At 39.0% G+C, this 20,259-nt stretch overlaps 1 protein-coding gene and 1 long non-coding RNA gene across 14 annotated transcripts in view; one reads left to right on the top strand and one right to left on the bottom strand.

The window, feature by feature from the left end:
• LOC309348554 overlaps positions 1 to 20,259 on the top strand; it is a 507,755-nt gene that overhangs the window by 287,797 nt on the left and 199,699 nt on the right. The gene's annotated exons all lie outside the window — the stretch shown is intronic.
• PTPRM (protein tyrosine phosphatase receptor type M) overlaps positions 1 to 20,259 on the bottom strand; it is a 413,445-nt gene that overhangs the window by 214,516 nt on the left and 178,670 nt on the right. For 10 of the 12 annotated variants that reach the window (XM_081873808.1, XM_081873803.1, XM_081873804.1 and 7 more), the window contains exons 6-7: positions 18,017 to 18,191; positions 8,644 to 8,937 (exon numbers count right to left, since the gene is read on the bottom strand). In XM_081873808.1, the coding sequence (XP_081729934.1) occupies positions 8,644 to 8,937; positions 18,017 to 18,191 (469 nt within the window). Of the gene's footprint in view, positions 1 to 8,643; positions 8,938 to 10,055; positions 10,185 to 11,047; positions 11,109 to 18,016; positions 18,192 to 20,259 lie in introns of those variants that run through there. The other 2 variants (XM_081873802.1, XM_081873801.1) reach the window with 2 other exon arrangements.

Genomic DNA, 20,259 nt, shown 5'->3' with positions numbered 1-20,259 from the left:
CCCCTGCCAGAGTTAGGATTGCTCTGTAAGTAATTCTTCAAAGGAGCCATAAAGGACACATTTCCTTTAGAAAACCTTGAAGTCAGCTCAGAGTACTAGATGTTGCTGCAAAAATATTCCAGCAGAGTACCAAAATACTGCATTTTCCTGCAAGGTTATAAAGATGTTTTTGACAGCATTAGTAACCGCAATGCATTATCATCTCACAGAGCTTGTATTATACTTGCATTGAAATTTTAGAGTTCATCTAAAGTGACTTTCCTCCCTCCTGTTTATATGCATTTAGGGTTAACACACAGTGTTCTCTGTTAACAGGCTCTAAAAGTTAAGAGACCCCTGGGACTCATGCCCTTCAGGTTAGTTGCTCTAGATGGTTTTATAGAAAGTGTGGTTTGAAAATGTAGGCTCAATGTGAAACTGGACTATTTATTTTATTATTATGTTTTAAATGTGTGTGTGCGTGCACATACATGTAATTGCATGGGTGCATGCACACACAGAGAATGTGAGTATATTTGCACTGCTGTAAGGAAAACTGCTAGTCATTTAATGTTATACGGGAAATATATGTCAGTACAGTTTGGTTACAGTTCCTTTATAAGCCTGCACAGCAGAGGCAATGAAATCCTAATACACCACGTTCAAGCAGCCATTTTGTGTTTGTTGCTCAAAAGGGAGTGAATCCCTTGGGCTATTTTTAAAGCTTCATTTTCAACCAAAAAGCAAGTTTTAAGCAAAGGCAGATCATCAATGTGGTTCCATCAAAGAAAAGCAAACTTTTAAAGCTTAACAAACTATTGACTTGGGCTTCATGGCACCTGAGGGAGAAATACAATGTCCTGAATTTTGTCTGATGGGTTTGTGACAAACATTCTTCCACAGCAGACTAGTTTCTATCATGTCATTCCAAACCATGGATGTGGTGTCTTTATATCCTGCTTGTGAACTGCTTTAAACCAAGTATTGCCAGTTATATAATGATGTATTGTACACTCTGGAGGTACATCAATATCCTCTCATGTAACAATAACATCAGTGAAATTCTGTTTGGGGTTCTACAGAGAATACAAGTAAACTATCCAGAATTTTTCAATCTTAAAAAACAGTTAAGCCTCAGTCTTTCACATGAGTTTGAAAACAGTCTGTTATTATCAAAATAGACAGCTATTTTTTAATCCCCAAGATGTCCTGCCACAAGATATTGAGTTGCTGTACCGAAGAAAAAGAACAGAAACTTGAATTTTCAGATACTGTTTTTATGTATGTCACTGTGTTATTATTTTACTTGCTGATGTTTTACTGTGAAATTGTTTCAAGATACTTTATGGGAAATGATTCATAAATTGAAATAAACAAATATCTTATATTCAAAACTATTTTTAAATGATATACAAATATATGCAAGGAGATGAGGGTGAAAGTCTTGTCATGCAATGCAGGTGGATAATGGAACTGCCAGTGAAACAAGTAAAGAAATAACAGCCTAGATGCCTGTGCAATAGAAATATGTTTTCTCCCTCCTCAGAACGAGGGCAATGGAAGGGCTTCATTTGCTATCAGTGATCTTATAATGTAACCAGACTAGATTCACTATGTTGCCCTGTTTTGTCACCCTGTTCACTACATGATCTTTGAGTAGCTAGTATAATTCTGTGAACAAGTACTTTCAGGTTAAAAAAAAATGGCACAAAAAGCCAGCAAACTCAGGGAACAATGGCTGCGGAAAAAACATGAACACAGATACACAAAGACCCCTCAATAATTCTAGTGATACTATTGAAATCCCCCCCCCCATCAGAATCCCCCACCCTCATATTTAAAATACTGAATTACCTCTTTTGTGGAGCAGCACTGATGAGTTAGCATTCTACCATTCATCCATTTTTTGTTCCAGACTTCATTCAGATTGCCGTGTATATAAACACTACACCAGTTTTCACTTTGTGGGTTTTGTTTTGTTTTGTTTTGTTTTGTTTTGTTTTGTTTTTTGTCCCTTACAGGTCACTGATGTGCACGAGCACAAATTTTAATTAAACTGCTGTGCAAAATTCATTAATTAAATTACTGTATTTTTCCATCTATAAGATGCCCCCATGTATTTTGGGGGACTCAGATTTAAGAAAATGGGGGGGGGAGATGGCCCAGAGTATAAGACACCCCCTAATTTTTGACATCATTTTTAAGGGAAAAACCCTAGTCTTGTACACGGAAAAATATGGTATGTGTCTGCCTGTAGCTTAAACCAGATGACAGGTGGAGGAGAATGTGGGGGGAGAGATTACCCACAGAACAGCATGATGAAATTCAGAACATAAGCATATATTTTTTTATTTCATTTATATACAGCCTATCTGCCAAGGTACCAAAGGTACCTATCACTGGTTTTTATGGAACCTCCTCTGCCCACCCCCAAAATAACTACTTTCAAGTAAAAAACTGACTCAAAACGAAAGTTCAGAGCAACACTAGACATAGTTCTAAACTATATCAGTGCATAACGGTGTATAGAATCAGTAGTTATTCTCAAATAGCCTAAACTGTGGTAACATTCTTTTTTTCCTGAATTTATCTTCCCAAATACATCTTCGTCTGTTTTGATATTTTTATGAAACTCTAAATGAGTCAGTGCCCTTCTTTAAATGAGATTGCTTTTGCCTGGATTTATGGCAAATTAACGTACACTGAGTCAATATATCACATTAACTGGATATAGAATCATTTCTTCCCTGGATAAGTCCTTGATGAGAATGTCAACTCTGCAGTGGATTCCCTGTTTTCTCAATTCTGTCACAACTGTCAACCCGCTTGGGAATGTAAGAAGGGGGGGGGAATATCTGTATGATCTTGAATACCTAGCATTTTTATTAATGTATTTTCAATGAAGCTAGATGGATACCTGTTAAAAGTTTCTGGCCAAATTTGTTCAAGTTACGGAGACTGAAAAAGAGACTAAAGCTTACAGGTTTTTTAAAAAAACCATCCTTAAACACCTCATCAGTGCCTTCAAATTATTATTTATGCTGGCATTTTTTTGCCTGGTAACAGCATTTGTGAATAAGCATAATATGAAAAATCAAGACCACGGATAAACTGTGGATGTCGGTCTCTCACTTTGCAGTCTGATTCTACCTGTCCTCCAATGCTTAGCCCACCGTGAGAGAATAACCCCTGAGTCTTCTACAAGTCAGTGAAAGTACAGAGTTCTTCATTCACCCTGCACTAGGCCAGTGGTCACCAATGTGGTGCTCACAGGTGCACATGTATCCTCAGAGGCCTTCCGTGGAACCCAGAGGGTCTTCTCCCCAAGGGAAATTAGGCTTGGAAAAAACATTCTATTGTAACTAACAGTATAGACTATGATGTGTGCTTGGCTGTGCTGTATATGTGCGGTGTCCAGCTTCTCCAGATTGCAAACGTGTCCCCAAAGGTTGGCAAACCCTGTTCTATGCTTTGGAGAGGGATTCCCGCCACTTCTGTGTCTCCCCCAAAGCCATGCAAAGTGAGAAACTGACACCTTGCTCAAGTCTTTCACATGTAACAGAGGCTCAATGGCCAGCACAAATAATGGCTGACTATAAAGGTACCCCAAGCACCACTATCCTTTACCAGAAGTGATAGAGACACATCCCCATTTAGATTACCTAGAATTTGTCTAAAACAAGAGATTTCTGCAGAATAATAATAATTTCGCACACACTGGTTTCTATTAGAAATGCTATTATCCCTGATACAAGGGTCTACTTTGTCTCCCAAGATGATTAGGATCTATTTAGCTTTTATTGGCATGCTAATGGAACTCTACCGTACTTCTCTTTTTTTATATCCAAACCAGGTGGAACTGTGATTAATCTGAACAAATGCTCGCAGACCTACACAGTGAACCAACACTTTAGAAAGTAGAGTTTAACTCTATTGAGCATTTGGTGATTGTGGGATAATCCACTTTCTTGTAGTTAAGATTCTGTTATTACTGCTTGTCATTACTCTAAAGGGGTTGTATCTTCTTGCACCCCCTAATCTAAATCAAAGGATTGGGGAACCCATTGGGAGCTCTGAAAAGGCCTGCAGGAGAAGGGCAGTTTATTAAAATTGCTGCTATGAACAGAGAGATCGGATAGAACCCAGTATTTTACTACCCAATAAGTTCAACATATTTATGTCTAGGATTTGCAGGTTACAGCTATTTATTGTTATTTGTGTCTGGAGGTATACTTTGGATTCTGCAAAAACATTATGCAGAGAGAGAGTTATTTCCTGTTTAGGAATCCTATCAGTAAGTTAAATTCGCTTCTAAGTTCTCCTAATAGAATTAGTTATAACACCAGTAGTGACACTAATGCAATTATGCACTATAATTCAATTAATTTATTTTGCATCAAAAATATATTTTCTGCTTCATATAAACATTATTTTGGGTGAGAAGCTTATGTCTGCATGAGCATTTATCCATATACACCACCCCTCTTGTGGTGGCCCATTATCTGGTCACAAACAGCAATTATGTAAAAATGGCAGAAGCAATTCTAAGTATGTTACATTCTTCAAGCGCATCTACAAATTCAATTATTTATAACTGCTCACATAAGTAGGGAAGCTGAAGCAGAAGAATATAAACATTACTACCTGCAAATAAGTGCTAAAAGAGGGGACGGCTGATTAGCACAGAATATTTCAAATAAGGCTGATAAGTCAACATGAAATTAATATACTTCCTACTTTAGAGACATTTTTCTGCAAATTAAATGGCTACAGGATAAGACATCAGTAAATTACATTAAATTATTCTAGGTCAGCGAGCTTCAGGCATGCAGAATTTTCACAGTTTCCAATTCTGTGTTAAAAATGGAAGTGTCTTCCTAATACCCCAATTAGTTGTCCTTTTTATTAGTGCATTTTAGCTACACATTTTCTATTCTGAAATTATCCTGATTGTAAGAAAGTTTTATTCTTTTAATCTACATATAATTTTGAGCAAATCATTTTGAAGCACATCAGAACTTTTATAAAGGTTGATTTAAAAAACACTGCAGCACTTATAAATGTCAAAATAAAGAACAATGGAACTAATCTGTTTTATCACTCTGCAGAAATTAGTATAAAAACATTAAGAAGCCTCACTTACTTTCAATATATTATTCTATTCTAAAGTTAAGAAAAGGCTAGCATACTAATATTACAATATATTTAAAGTAGTAATTAATAAATGAATCTATAACTCCCCCCCCCTCTCTGTGTGTGTGTGTGTGTTTGTAGGGGTGACTGGTACTTTTGGGTTGGTATTTGAGAACTGGAACAATCTACTGGGAGTTTTCCTATGAAAGTTTCATGGAAATGAAAAGGAGTAGCACAAGACACAGGTGGCGCTGTGGGTTAAACCACATAGCCTAGGGCTTGCCAATCAGAAGGTTAGCGGTTCAAATCCCCATGACAGGGTGGGCTCCCGTTGCTCGGTCCCTGCTCCTGCCAACCTAGCAGTTCGAAAGCACGAAGTGCAAGTACATAAATAGGTACCGCTCCGGCAGGAAGGTAAACGGTGTTTCCGTGAGCTGCTCTGGTTCGCCAGAAGCGGCTTAGTCATGCTGGCCACATGACCCGAAAGCTGTACGTTGGCTCCCTCGGCCAGTAAAGTGAGATGAGCGCCACAACCCCAGAGTGTCTGCAGCCGGACCTGACGGTCAGGGGTCCCTTTACCTTTTTTAGCACAAGAGTATGGAATGCCACTCCCAAATTATTCCCAATTCTGTTTCCTCCATGGCTGGGTTTCTCAAACTTAGGTCTCCAGCTGTTGTCGGACTACAACTCCCATCATCCCTAGCTACCAGGATTCGTGCTCAAGGGTGATGGAACTGTAGTCCAAAAACAGTTGGAGACCCAAGTTTGGGAAACCTTGCTCTATGGGAAATGCTGAAAAGCATCTGCCAGTCACCATCGACAATACTGGTCTGACAAGATACAAGCAGGAAAACACTAAACAATGCCTGAAAACCATCTTCGTTTCCACCTCAAACAGTTAATACAGTCAGTTTCAGGGATAGGCCATACTTACCTTCCTCAAAGGTAAAACTGTAGCTGTGATCCAGCATACCTGCTATGTAGGTATGTGCATACAGTAAAGCTTCTACAATTTCTGAAGTATAAATCTGAATACCTGCATGAGTTTATAAAGCAATGTCCGGTGAAGCAGTGCTTGCCTGCTACTCAGATAAAAAAAGAAAAGCTTTGGCCATATGCACCTACTCGTCAGTGAACTTTTCTAGACAGCCTCAGCTCCTTTCTAAGCCAATCTGTGTTTGGACTCACATCCACACAAAGTCAGGCAGGGATCAGGGAGAATGCAAACAACGCTTCACTGGCAATAGATTTGCATGGGCAAGGGAGATTGCCTATGACCTGCAGTTGCTACAACAAGACCTGTACACGTCTTCTAGAAACTGAGCATATTTCACAATCAGAGATGGAAGTCCATGGCTACTTTTATGGGAATAAGTCCCCCTAAACACAGCGGGACTTACTTTTGAGCAAATAAGCATAGCGTAGATCTGAAAACGTTCATAGCTGTATATATCTGAATTTGAGTATTTCAGCAAGAAACATGCAAGTTATGGAAGTATAATTTGAGATGGAAACTTTATACTTATACTTTAGCCTGCAACATGCCTCCCTTCCCAATACGCAGGGCTCTACTTTTTCATAACACAGCATAAAGCATTTTCATGAACAGTATGTAAACAGCTCTCTGAGAATTTTACAGCTACTTTTGGAGAACATTCTCTTTATTTTCTTTGCATTGTAATTATAGGTACATTTATTTATCAGTGCTAGAATGTTCTAACTTACTTGAATCTCATTGTGCCTGGCCAAAAAAGAAAAAAAAGGGGGGGGAAGCATTTCAGGGAACTATTAAAATTAAAAAAACGCAACTTCTTTCAGTGCTTTGAGTCTCAAAGTGGTCTGCTCTTCCCCAAGGGAACAAGCTTGTAGCATACAATTATCACCACAATTTAAAAGGCACAATGATTCATCTCTTAAAGGACTACCCATTCTGTCAATTCTACTGTGCATATTTGAGAAAGCATAGCTTCACCGCTAAGTAGTTTCACTGATTTATTATTAGCAGCCTATGCAGCTTTTTAACCATTTGAAAAGTATATTCTTATACATGTTTACTCAGGAGCAAGTCCTATTGTGTTGAATGAGGTTTAATCCCATATAACACATAGGGCTGCACCCTAAGGCTACACTCCTATACCCTCTTACCAATGGGGAATAAGCCCCACTGAATTTAATTGTACTTCTAAGTCAGCATGCTTACTCTGTGGAACATTCTTAAGCATAGGTGGAGTTATGTGAGACAACAAAGGGAAGACTAGGGTATCTCCTGACCAATTGCATTGCTCACTTCTCCCTCTGCTCTTTGACAATGGAGAAGAAATTTTGGAGCAGGAATCTAAGTGAGACCATACAAATAGTTTTTGTGGTCATATGCATCTAAGCATACTCAAGTTTTTTTAACAAAAAGTAAACAATAGCTCAGTCGGTAGAGCACGAGACTCATAATCTCAGGGTTATGGGTTTGAGCCCCCCATTGGGCAAACCATCCCAGCATTAACTCTGTGATTCTATGAAATATAGGATATGAAACAATAACTATCTTTCATTCTCAAAAAGGAATTTAAACTAAGAGGGAAGAACAGTAAGTTTTACAATCTTTAGTGTGCTGATTATCTACTAGGTGTGCTATAATACCAAGTTTTATGTAATGGTAACAATTCTACTTCTCTCACCCAGGATGATTTTACTAAAGCTCTCATCTGTATTTTTTTTTTATAGGTAAAAAGGCTAACACCAATTATTTACAATGGAAGAGTCTATGGGTTAGATCTATGCTGTTAGCTGAACATAGGTTCAATTAAAATCAATGGAACAGATTAGGCATAACTTAATTCATCCCACTGATTTTAGTGTGACTTAAATCTAACTAAGTTTGGATCCAACAGAAGGCCTTTCCATATTTATCACTTATAGCTGATGTTTGATCCAATGTTTTTAAGAGTGAATTTGTACCTGAGTGTCTGCACCTTTGGTAACAAGTCATGTCACTGTAATTAGAGGGTGAGTGTAGTTTTCCCTTTCTTCATGCTAATGGTAAGTTCTGCTTAAATTTAGACAACTTCCATGGCTGTAGTCACACCCCTTGTGTACCCCCATGCTCCTCCAGTTAGTAGTTGTTGGAATTATGATTATGTACAAGGAGAGAGGCCTTTCACAGCTTTACAAAAAATAATTAATGCCTATTATTTGCTGTTATTTCATTCCATGGAGAGACATTTAACAAATCCATCTGCATGACATTGAGGCCCAAAGTTGTAAGGAATGAACAAATAGAAAATAAAACACAACCTAGCAGTTTAGCTCTTTAACTTGTAATTGATTTAAGTATTAAACACATACTTAACTCTAACTGAAATCAATGGGAATTACAAGTGCTTATCTTTAGCCTGATCATGCCTGCCATAGGTAACTTTCAGGATTACTAACTGCTAGTACTAATTTGACTTCAAAGCAAAAGTCATCCACGATTTTAAAAAACATGATAAAAATACACTGAGAACTAGAATTGCAGCTATATAAAGGTTTACTCACCAGCACATTTTGTTCTTGTTTTAAGAGCTGGTCCAGGAGATCCAGTCCCTCCTTCACCTGGTCTAGTGAGTAACACACTAATTTCATATTCTGTGTCAGGATCCAGGTGTCCAATTTTATAGCTTGTGGAATCCACTGGTTGTATATCGTACCAGCTTCCACTTGAAGTGCGATATTCTACTTCTCTCACAATAATAGGTCCATCTCCATTGATAGAATTAGCATTCAACTGTATCCATAAATATGTCGCTCCAACTGATGACAGTTGAGGTGGTGCAATGGGAACAGGTGGCTCTGAAATAACATAAATCACAACTGTGTATTAAAAACCAACAACCCCTCATCAAGTAAATAAAATTAACAACACATATAAATGTTCTCATTCTCATTATTTATTTATTCAGTTTATATCCCATCCTTCCCCACAAATTAGCCCAGGATGGCAAACTTTTATATAGTTATAGCTTCCCTCTAAAAACAAATCTCCATATTTATTTAATTTTCAGGAGGTGTGATAAGTTTTTTTCAGGAAACAATTGCAGTTGGCTCCATACTGTATCTAGAGGTGTTTGTTACTACATTTCTATCCCACATTTCCTCTAAGGAGCTCAAGGTAGCAAACACCTTCTCTTCCTCTCCAGAAGGTGGATTAGTCTGGCATCAAGTGGAGCCCAGGGTGGAATATGAACCCTAGTCTCCTAGGTCCCAGTCAAACATGCTGACTACTACACCACATTGACTATACAAGCAGATGCATGACATTTTCCTGAAAGTTACTTCACTGGGCTTTGACTTTATGCAATCCTATTTGTTTTAATGTGATTTGGGAGTGAGGGGATGTTTCTCATCATCCTTTCCCCTTTTGTTTGGGGTGTAATAACCTAGGGGAGTGGTATCCTGAATCTCTAGTCATTTCTTGACCTGGAGCCCAGTGAATTTGGCCAGTATCTCTACATACTCATGTGCTAACAGCTCACTTAATATACTGGCCACACTATTAGTATAAAAATTTAAAACAATAGGAGATATTACATGATATCCTGTTAAGCTGGCTTGGTCAGATGTGTTATACCCTAAAAATATTTGAAAACAGAGGCCATATTCGACTAGTCAGAAGCTATAACCAGTACTATTTCCCATACGTGCCTAAGCCTAGAAATATTGTTAAATGATGGCACTTAGACATTAAATGTCATGGTGAAAACGACACAGAAAATGTACAGCTACAAGAAGAGACATTACATATCCCTGCATTAATGAGCTATTGTCACTGACTCCGACGAGATAAAAATGACAAGTCTGGCAGCAATTCAAAATGCCTACAAAAGTTCTTATTAATTATTCTTGCTCAATATAGATTGCTGCATTAAGAAAACATCTTTGAATCACTAAATAATGTTTTATTATACTACCAGTATCAATAAATGCCGCTATAAGTAGCTCAACCATTCCAAAACTTAACAATTCACATAACTGCAAAGACACAGTTACACCATTGTTCATAAGCTACATCTTTATGCAGAATCTGTGCAATTTAGAAAGCTGTGGCTTAACTAAAAATGATTTAACTTCATTTTAAATCATTAGTCTGTTTCTTCAACCAAAACATGAAATGGAACTTTGATAGAACATCCTGAGGCATTTATGTAGCCATGCTGAAACAACAGTTAATTACGTTCAAATTTCAAGTGCTGGTAAGGACTATTGAACTGCCATTTGAAATTCAAGCTCAGGATTGAGGCTACAGAGGTTACACTAATTCATTTTTGGTGTTACAAGTATTAGAAACAGACTTTATTTTAATGGTTTTTCACCCCTAAGGGTATTTTCTGATCCCCTGCGCTCAAAAGAGATATTGTTCCAACAACCTACATTCAATTTCTTGTTCTGTTCTAGAACTGGTCTAGTTTAAAGCTGGACTTCAATAATATGAAACTAAGGATAAATGAATCATCAGTGACTTACAACTGGTTTGGACTAGAAGGCATGAAAGTGTTACCACTGAAATGTACTGTGTTTGAAGTGATGGCTCTGGTTGTGAGCCTGTGGTTGATGTTTCCCATAGAAGCTACCACTTCATGTTGCAGATCAAGCAATGAATATGCATGCATGAACTTAATTCTTATAAGAGGTTGCATAACAGCAGCTACTCAGAAACAGCTATAATGTGAAGACTACTTGAAATCATAAGGTGAGCTATTCACACGTGCTAGTTCACCAAACAGTTCTATCTCTGACAAGTGGTTTGTCTCCATTTCACAACAATATGCTGGCAAGACTGCTTCAGGAATGGTTTCCTCAATAGAGAATGTGCCAAAAGGCCTCCACATAACAGATAGAGATCACAAGAAGCAGCCCTAACCTTACAAAAACAAAAAACAAAGAAAACTAAGAGTAGGACAACTTGCAACAGGAACAGCAGCAATTGGGAGCTTTTTCATTTCTTCCATTACAACTTTCTGTTCCCATGTATACAGATTAGTATAGAAGCAAGAGGACAGTCTGACCAGTGACAGAGCAAGCTGATCGGGCACCTGAGGCGGTGCCAGCTGCCTGCGGGGTGGGGTGAGCTGGGGCAGGAGGCTATGCAGGGCCTCTGAGGAGTCTGCCTGCCTCCTCCCACTCAGCTGCCCTACAGCTGAGGGGGAGGCGGTGGGTGGACCGTTTGGGGCAGCGCAGAGCCTGCAGGTACCCAAACCACCGCATCACTCCCAGGAGAGATCCGCGGCTCGGGCATGCTGCAGGCCCCATGGTGAGTGCCACCTGCCATTTTGTCATCCCTCCTCAGTGGTGACACTCGGGGCGGACCACCCCCACCGCACCCCCTTACTCCGCCCCTGAGTCTGACACTATCCAGAGCTGCTACCTCGACACCTAATAGCAAGGACATCACATATGTCCATTACCCTAGGCTATAGAATGAGAACAGACTGGGCCCAGCCACCAATTAGACTAAAGTCTTAAGTAGCCTGCTTCCCCCCACCTTTTTCCTAGAATCCCTGTCATCCACTGATGTTTTGAATTTACAAAGGTTGCTTTGTAATGATTTTTTAAAGGCAGGCATATTCCTCATTAGTACACAGGGAACATTTTCATCAAGGACTATGGGAAGTCAGACATAACAAGTGTTTAGAACATCTCACTGAAACACATCTGTATGTCAATGCAGTTTTTGAGGTGCCCAAAACGAATGAAAAGAGAAAGCATAATAGTTTATCCTCATTGTGTATTTTGAAGAAAGTCAAGATATCAGCAACTGCCATGGATGAAAGTGTTGTGACCATAATAAAAGCAACAAATAGATTTGTACAATTCAAAAGCCCTGTTAAAGAACTGCTGGCAGGTCGGGAGAGAGACAAGAGTGGAAGAGTAACAGTGCGCTCCCCACCCAGCCTACACTTTCAGAGAAAGGCTGTCTAAACACATGGACAACAGCACTGATGAACAGTAAATGTGCAGAAATCCAAGAGTTGGGCCAGAACGCACAAGTTCATTTCCCATCCAAAAAATACATTTCCTCTCCATTCCACATTATAACAATTATAGCTAAGAAGTCTATCATATTATGTGCCTGTTATTATGAGAGATGATATGCCATAGCCTCCCACTCACAATAAATTGTTTGTTGAACAGCATAAAACTGTGAATCAAGAAATGTGCATGCTTAAAGCTTTGTACGCATAAACACAGTCACTAAAAAGGGCAAAGACTACAGTTTTAAGCGTTCAACTTCAAAACAGTTTATACTGCAATGATACTTTGTGTGTGTGTTTAAAAGAATGTTTTTATTAAAGATTTTCTTTGGTTACAAAAGTACATACACTGTCTCTATTTTCAGACCATAAAGACCTTTCTACGGATCAGTTATATTCGATGTGAGACATTGATGTTGTACACAGTATATTTTCTTAAATCTTGCCACAGTTTTCCAAATGATTTTGCCCTCACATTTAAGACCAATCGCTGTTACACTGGTCCTTGGCACATTCAGTGCTATTCAAGGTGCTAAACCTTCCATTTGACAACCTGAAAAAATATAAGCTATGTACAGCACAGATGGCTGCCCTTCCATGCCCTGTCTTAAAAACCTAACAAAACTCCTCATAGCCAGTCAGACACCTAGGTTTACCTTGTATGAACTCAGTAAGTACTTTGAACTCTGTAATAATCTGATATCTTCTCAGACAGGCTCATTCTGTTCTTCTAAATCTAATCTATGCTGCAGCTGACCACTATTAGAAAAGTTCGTTAAAAGATGGGTGTGCACATAAAATACTAATCTACGTTCCCAAATACCATTTTGTTCAGCTCTTTTTAGTTTATCTTATTTGCAATATCTGATTTATTTTATGTAACACGAGAAAAAAATGGTTGTTTTTTTTTAAAAAAAGTGTGTGTTGTTTTTTTAAGAAGCACAAATTGTTTTAAGATACTACCCAAATTGTAGTTTTCCATTCCCAATGAAAGGTCAGCAGATTGGGTCTTGGCTCTATCCACAGGCTGAAGGCAGGCAGCAATGTTTTGGGACAAAGGGATCCCAGGATTCAATTTGCGAACTCCCTAAGCTCTGGAAAGAGCAGGAGTTACAGGAATGGAAAAGTACGATACAGGTAGGTACCGTTGTACTTTTCCCCATTCCTGCAATGAAAGGCCAGCAGATTAGGACATACCAGAGCTATCCCAATCTTGGGTGGCAGAGATGCTGCAGTGTTATGGAAAGAGGACCTTTGTAGGAGCCTCCGATTGAAGGTGGATTCCACTGAAGCGAAGGTATCTAGCCACCCTTCATTTTTCTAGTAGAGGAGCATAAGTGGAGAATGCAGCAGAGGTGGCTGCAGAATGAGTGAAGTGAGCAGTGATGTGAAAAGCACAGGGAGCCTTTGAGTTTCATAGGAAAAGAGCAATGCAAGCTTTAATCCAACTGGCTAAGATGGCAGAAGTTACCTTCTTCCCCAAGAAAATGGGGTGGAAGGACACACAGAAGGATTATGTCCACCTGAGCTCTTTGGTTTGAGCAATGCAGACTTTTAGGGCTCTGAAAACATGCAGGGAATGCCAAACCTTTTTCGTGGGTGCACTGAATCTGGAGAAAAGGAGGGAAGAACAAGTTCTTGCTCCAAGTGGAAGTTAGAAGTAACTTTAGGAAGAAGGCTAGGTCAGTACAGAAGACAGCCTATCTTTGTGAAAGGTGCAGAGGTGCTTGGTTGTGGACAGAGTGCTGACTTCCAAAATTCTGCAAGATGAAATGATGGCCACTAAACGGTGACTTTGAAGGACAGTGGTTTGAGGCAGATCTCTTCCAGCAGTTCAAAGGGAGGCTTCTGTGGAGGTCTCAGGATGGAAATCTGTGGCTGGTTGAGGAACATGTTAAAGTTGCCCCTTTAAGCAATCATTTCAAAAGTTGTTGGGAGGTAAGTGCCATGAAGGGGAGACTGCCAGTTGGAGTATTTGAAGGAACCAAGGGCTGTAAGGCCATAATGGTGTGATAAGGATTCTCACTTTCTCTTCCCTGATCTTCTGGATTACCACCCTTGGAATGACAGAAAGCGGAGGGAAGGTGTAGAGAAAATCTGGTGGCCAGGGGAGAGCAAGGCATATAAGGTCTCCACTGAAGCTGACTGGAATTTGGTAGAGAACCGTAGGATCTGAACTTTGACAGGAGCTGTCTGAAAACTGCAGGATGCAGTTGCCATTCCTCTTGGTAGCTTTTCCTGTGGCTCAGCCTGTCTGCTTGTGTCTTCAGGATACTGGAGATGAGCTCAGCAATAAGTGACTAGAAGTTTTATTATGCTCAGCTGAGGAGAAGAGATACTACTGCACAAAACTCCAAAGATCAGGTGCCTCCTTCTCTGTGAATGTTGGATTTCACTGTGGTGGAATATGTACATATTAGGACACTGATGAGTTGGAGAAGAGGAGCAAAGTGTTATAGGGCTAAGCAAGCTGCTTGACGCTCTAACCAACTGATGCTCATTGATGCTTCTTTTGGAGACCATAGGCCTTGGATGCTTAGATCTCTGCAGTGAGATCTGGCATCCAGGGTGATCGTTGTTGTCAGCGGAACATGAAAAGGAGAGCCCCTATGTAGGCTGGATCACACTGTCCACCATCTCAAGGCTCAGTAAAAGTGGTGCAGGACTTTAACGTGCAGTTGTTTGCTCGATGCAATGTCTTTCTGGAGGGGTAGTAGAGCGTTGGAAAGGATAGGTGTGGTGCTTTGCTCACAGAGTTATATGTGCCACTGAGATTCACAGATCTAGTACCTGTGCCATAAACATGAGATCCACTTTCTTGGATTTGATGAGGGTCTGAACCTCTCAGCTTTTTTTCCTTCCTGGAGATCTACTGTCATGAGTAGATTTTGAGAATGGAGATTTTCTTTGATAAACGAAAGAATTTCCATATGTTCCCCATTTCCTTGCCTCCCCAGTGAAGCTACAGATAGAAAATTAGTGTGTGCTTCTGGTTTTAAACTAACCAGAGCTTCCCATTACACCCAAGGTCCAGAGACTCTGGTTAGCTTAAAGTTTAAATGGTTTGAGAACAAACCAGGATCATGAACCACTATTTGATATTGTCTTATTTCAATAAATAGTAATTAAAAACTAACCTGAGTTTCCCTGGAGTTCAGGCAGAGGAAAGCATGTCGCAACCATGCAAGAAAAGGTAGTTGGAGCATATGAGACCATATGGAGCATATGTGCTGGCTGTTGCACATAACACAAAACCATATTTCAAAAGGCCCACAGTGTTCATAGTTTTGCTTATGCAGTAATTCCATGTAGGAAAATTTTTGTTATGTGAAGATGTCCAAAATATGTGAAGAAGTTCAAAATATGTGAAGTTCAAAATACATGAAACAATGTTTCAAAATAAGCACTAAGCCATTATATCAAGCCTAAAAAAAGAAAGCTGCAAATGTGCACGTATTTTTAACTCCCTGATAAATATATATTTAAAACGCATATGTTATTGGAAGGTGGGATGCAATTTTCTGTAAAACACACTTTAAAAAAAGGAATGTGTAATTGCCTATCAGTAACAATGCAAATGAGCTTAAGTATATCATAATGTTGTTATTTAAATATAATCTGTTCCAAGGTCAGTACACTGTTTAAAATGGGCTTTTTAGGTCACAAGGAATGGCCCGCATGAGGTCTCATAAAAGCTACGGCACAAGCAAAAGGAATTACCATAATTACTTCATCACACTACAAGTAGCTAATGGGATTACACCCTAAGGGTAAGCAATTATTCACTGTACACAGTGTAAATGTGCTGAGAGGTGGATAAGACCAAATATTATAAGAATATGATAAATAAATTCACACATGGAAGGTTCAAGGTCAATGGTAGTATATTGATACAAGTTTTTAAGAAAGCTGAATCTGAGGACTCTCTATTTGTCCTCATTTTTCATCATGCCTGTAGATCACTTCCTTTCCCCCCTCATTATTGCCCCCACCCCTGTGTACTATATATCTGCTTCTGAATGAGATGTTCTTAAGAATTTTAATCGAAAAACTTCCATTTTAGCAATACAGTTGCACCTCAGTTGTTGAATGTAATCCATTCCGGAAGACTGTTCGACTCCAGAAACGTTTGACAACCAAGGCGCAATGAGCAGCTGGTAAATTCCATTGAGAAAATGGAGAAGTGCGCTTCAGAAGTTGTTCAGCTTCCAAAGTGCGTTCGAAAACGGAAGCATTCACTTCCGGGTTTTCAGCGTTCAGGTTCTGAATCATTCTGTTTCCGAGACACTCGAAAACCGGGTTCCACTATATATAAAATCCAAGTTTTAGTCATTTTCACAAGAAAATCACTGGGAGTGAGATTCACTACCAAAGAACATATAGAAAATTGAATTCATATCAGCAGAGTAACCTTTCCATTGTTTGTTTATTTTAGGGATGATCACCTTCACAGCCCCATTTCAGAACTTTCTGCACACTTGAGTGGCAGGCTGAATAATTTCTTAATGGGACAAGGCATCAGTCCTAAATGTCTCAGATGCACTATGGGATGGGATGGTACTGGACAGAAGACCATTACCACCATGGGAAAGTGGCAGGAGAACTATGCAAGGAAGAAGGAAGGCAATGGACTCAATGAGAGGAAATAAACTGAAGCTGAATCCAGTTAAGACTCAGGTACTGTTAGTGAGTGGTTCCCCAGACTGGAAGGATGGGAAGTTGCTTGCGCTTGAGGTTATCCTGCGTCTGAAGGAGTGGGTATGCACCTTTGTTCAGGTGGCCTGAATGGCATGGAGTGCTTTCCACCAGTTTTTGCTTGAGACCCAACTGTGCCCCTATCTGGACAGGGATAGCCTAACTTCTGGTAGTAACCAGATTCTGGTAATCTGGTTAGAATAATGTAAAGCATTATACATGGGGCTGTCTCTGAAGATAGTTCGGAAACTTCAGCTGGTGCACAATTCAGTAGATAGGTTGCTCACTGGAGCAAGAAGGTTTGAGAATATTGCACCAATCTTGGCCTGACTGCACTGGCTGCCAATTACTTTCCAGGCCCAATTCGAAGTGCTGGTTTTGGCCTAAAAATCCTTTTAAAAGCTCTTGACCAAAATACCTCAAGGACTGCCTCCTTTAAATAAAAATAAAAGTGGAGGTGGGGATTTAAGAAAGAGAAGCTTCTGACTGATATCGGGCATCAGAACAACAAAAAATAGTGTGGAATTATACTAACTATACACCCCCCCATACGTGTAAAAAAGAAAGGTCAGACCTCATTTTGCAGCATAATTTTATAAGTATATCAGGTATATTTTATACAGTCATGTGCACAGTTATATGTATTTGTTTATGTACTGCTCTCTTTAGGAAACCTAGACTATATATGCATCTAATAGGCATACAGCATTATGTATATAATAATGCATATAATGATTAATATAATATGTGAGACTTGTTCTGTATTTTTAGTGGAACAGAGGGGCTCGCTTCTTGTTGAGATTAAGGAACAAAATCATTGTTAGTTGAATATAATTTTATGGTCCATTGGCCACAAATAAAAAGTTGCAAAATGTAAAATACATAAGATTGTTAAAAGAGGAGGTTAAAAAGAAAAAGCAATCATAAAGTGTCTAAGGGAAGTTGCAATGTTTAGACATTTTGCAACTTGCTTAGTAATTTAAAAAATTAGAGCCTTCCAATAAAATGATCAACAGACTCTGGAGATTGTCCTAGGAAGGACTGTGTAAGGGGATATATCTGAGTTTCTCTAGCCTCCATTTAAAAGAAGAATGTGACACTGACTACACCTCTTCATTATTATAGGAGCAGTACGTGTTATTTACAGGAGCTCTGTTATAACTTAAGATAGTACTCTTCTCATGCACGCATCCATTCTGAAATACCTTTAACGATCAGTTCTGCATAATTTGATACTCCAACTCCTCCTTCTGTGCGAATCATGCAGCGGTAATTGCCTGCATCTCGTTTGGTAGCATTTACCACACTGAACGAAGCTACGAATCGCCGATCATTAAAAACTTTCATATCCTTCAGAGGTGCATCCCGTACAAGCAATCCCTAGTGAAAAACAAATTAAAAGTTTACTTTTGATGAGGGGGAAAAAAACTATTGTAAAGAGATTTAATTTCTCCAATACTTTTCTACCCCAGTGAAACTCATTTGGCAGTAGGGATGGAGGAGGAATTCATTTGGTCCACATCTTGAGAAACAGACCAGCCCAAACTTGTTTGCAGATCAGAATGCAACTCTTGATGTGAACATTTCATACATTCTTTCAAAACACACAAACCATATAATGGAACCAGGGCTTTTTTCCCCAGCCAGAACTCGACAAAACACAGTTTCGGCATCTCTCAGGTGGGCACCATTGCCATTATAAGAGAGCATAGGCAGCATTCATTGTGAGTTCCAGAACCTCTTTTTTTAGAAAAAAATAGCACCGAATGGACCTATTTGGTGGTAACAGCATGAACCATGCACAGTTTCAAAATCTAGGTGTGGCTTGCCAGGTGTACCCCAATCAAATATGAATGTCTATAAATCCTTCCCATAGTGTAAGTATACTCTTGGCTTCAATATATTTGGAATTATGTGACTTTAAATGCTTTTCAGTATTTCTACTTTTGTCCTCAAACACAAATGAAGTTACAAAAACTTTGCATGAAATCTAACCTGCCTGCCTTTATGAAGTGGAAAGAGCAAGCCCTGATTCCTATGCCAGAAAGCAAAACATAGAACCTATTAAGGAAATGACTGAACTCAGTTTGTTAATTACAGTGTTCAGATGTCAACTTGTTGAAAGTAACCTTAAAATGCTATTTATAGGTTTTTCGAAAGCTCCAAATAATGTCAACATTAAACTGACTCTTGTACATAATTCATGAGGCAAAAGTCAAGGTTAAACAGAGCATTATGCCAAAGTATCTGGATATTAAACAGTAAATAACAGATTTTAATTTCTTTAATAAGTACAGCAATAATGAAGTCATTTAACTTTTACAAGCGGTTTTATGGCATGCCCTTATTTAAGAAACGGTTGGAATAAACAGGAGTAAAATAACTTTAAAAGACATAGTTTGCAAAGTTCAAAACTAAAAAGGTTGCAATCATGCCAATGATTACCTGGGAGCTATCAGAGCTGAATATTTTGTTATATATTTATTTGTGCTTTTACTTTTTTCCCACCAGTATTAGCACAATGGCACTCGCTGCCTATACATTTCGAGTTGCAATTTCTGCTTTTAACCTATGCAACCTTACAAAGCTAGGAGAGGTTGGGAGGGTGGCAACACTGGAGAGGATATTTTCAGTTATAGCCCTACCCCCCACCCCACAACACCTGTGGAATGCTCTCCTGGTTGAGGCCATAAGCTATAAACCCTACAGTCTGAGGAAGAAAAATCATTTTTGTACAACCAAGTTACATAGATGAATCCTGACAACTGCAGCATATGACCATGATCCAAAGAGCACAATGTCCCAAAATTTATGTGAACTCATATATTCATATTTCTACATGACAGCACCAGCAGTGCTATCCGACAGAACTGACCACCAACAAACGAGTGTTTCTGATATGTTTGCTCCAGTCAGACCAGCATTTCTAAAATCCAGAGAACCTACTTTACTTGAGTGGTTAACAGTAAAACAGAAAGAATATTTAGAAAAAGGAGGAAGAAAAACAGAACAATGATCACATATTCACAGTCCACTCATATTTAGAACACAATGGACTTCATATTTTATAGCAGAAGATCATGGATGACAGAGACTTTGAAGACTCATCTTCATTAGTTATGTTAAAGACATATGCAGCCATTGAATGGAACTCAGGTTCCATTTTGCTCAGGCAAAATTGATGCAGTGAAATTGGCATGACTTCAATGTAGATTTTTAAAAATAACATTTTGTCCGTTTTATATATAGCAAATTATCGTTCAACTTGTTGATCAGTGAATAGAAGTGATTTTGAAAGGGTCACTGTGAATACTTTAATATTTACCTTTAGAAGTGGAAATGCCTGTGGATCTGATTATAACAAAAAGCCACACCATAGGAAGTCCAAGGTCTGCAACACACACACACACACACACACACACACACACACACACACACCATTAAAGCA

This window comes from Podarcis erhardii (assembly GCF_964252035.2).
Source record: "Podarcis erhardii genome assembly, chromosome: 8".
Lineage (NCBI taxonomy): Eukaryota > Metazoa > Chordata > Lepidosauria > Squamata > Lacertidae > Podarcis > Podarcis erhardii.
The sequence above is the reverse complement of the archived record's forward strand: the minus strand, read 5'-3'. Positions and strand labels throughout refer to the sequence as shown.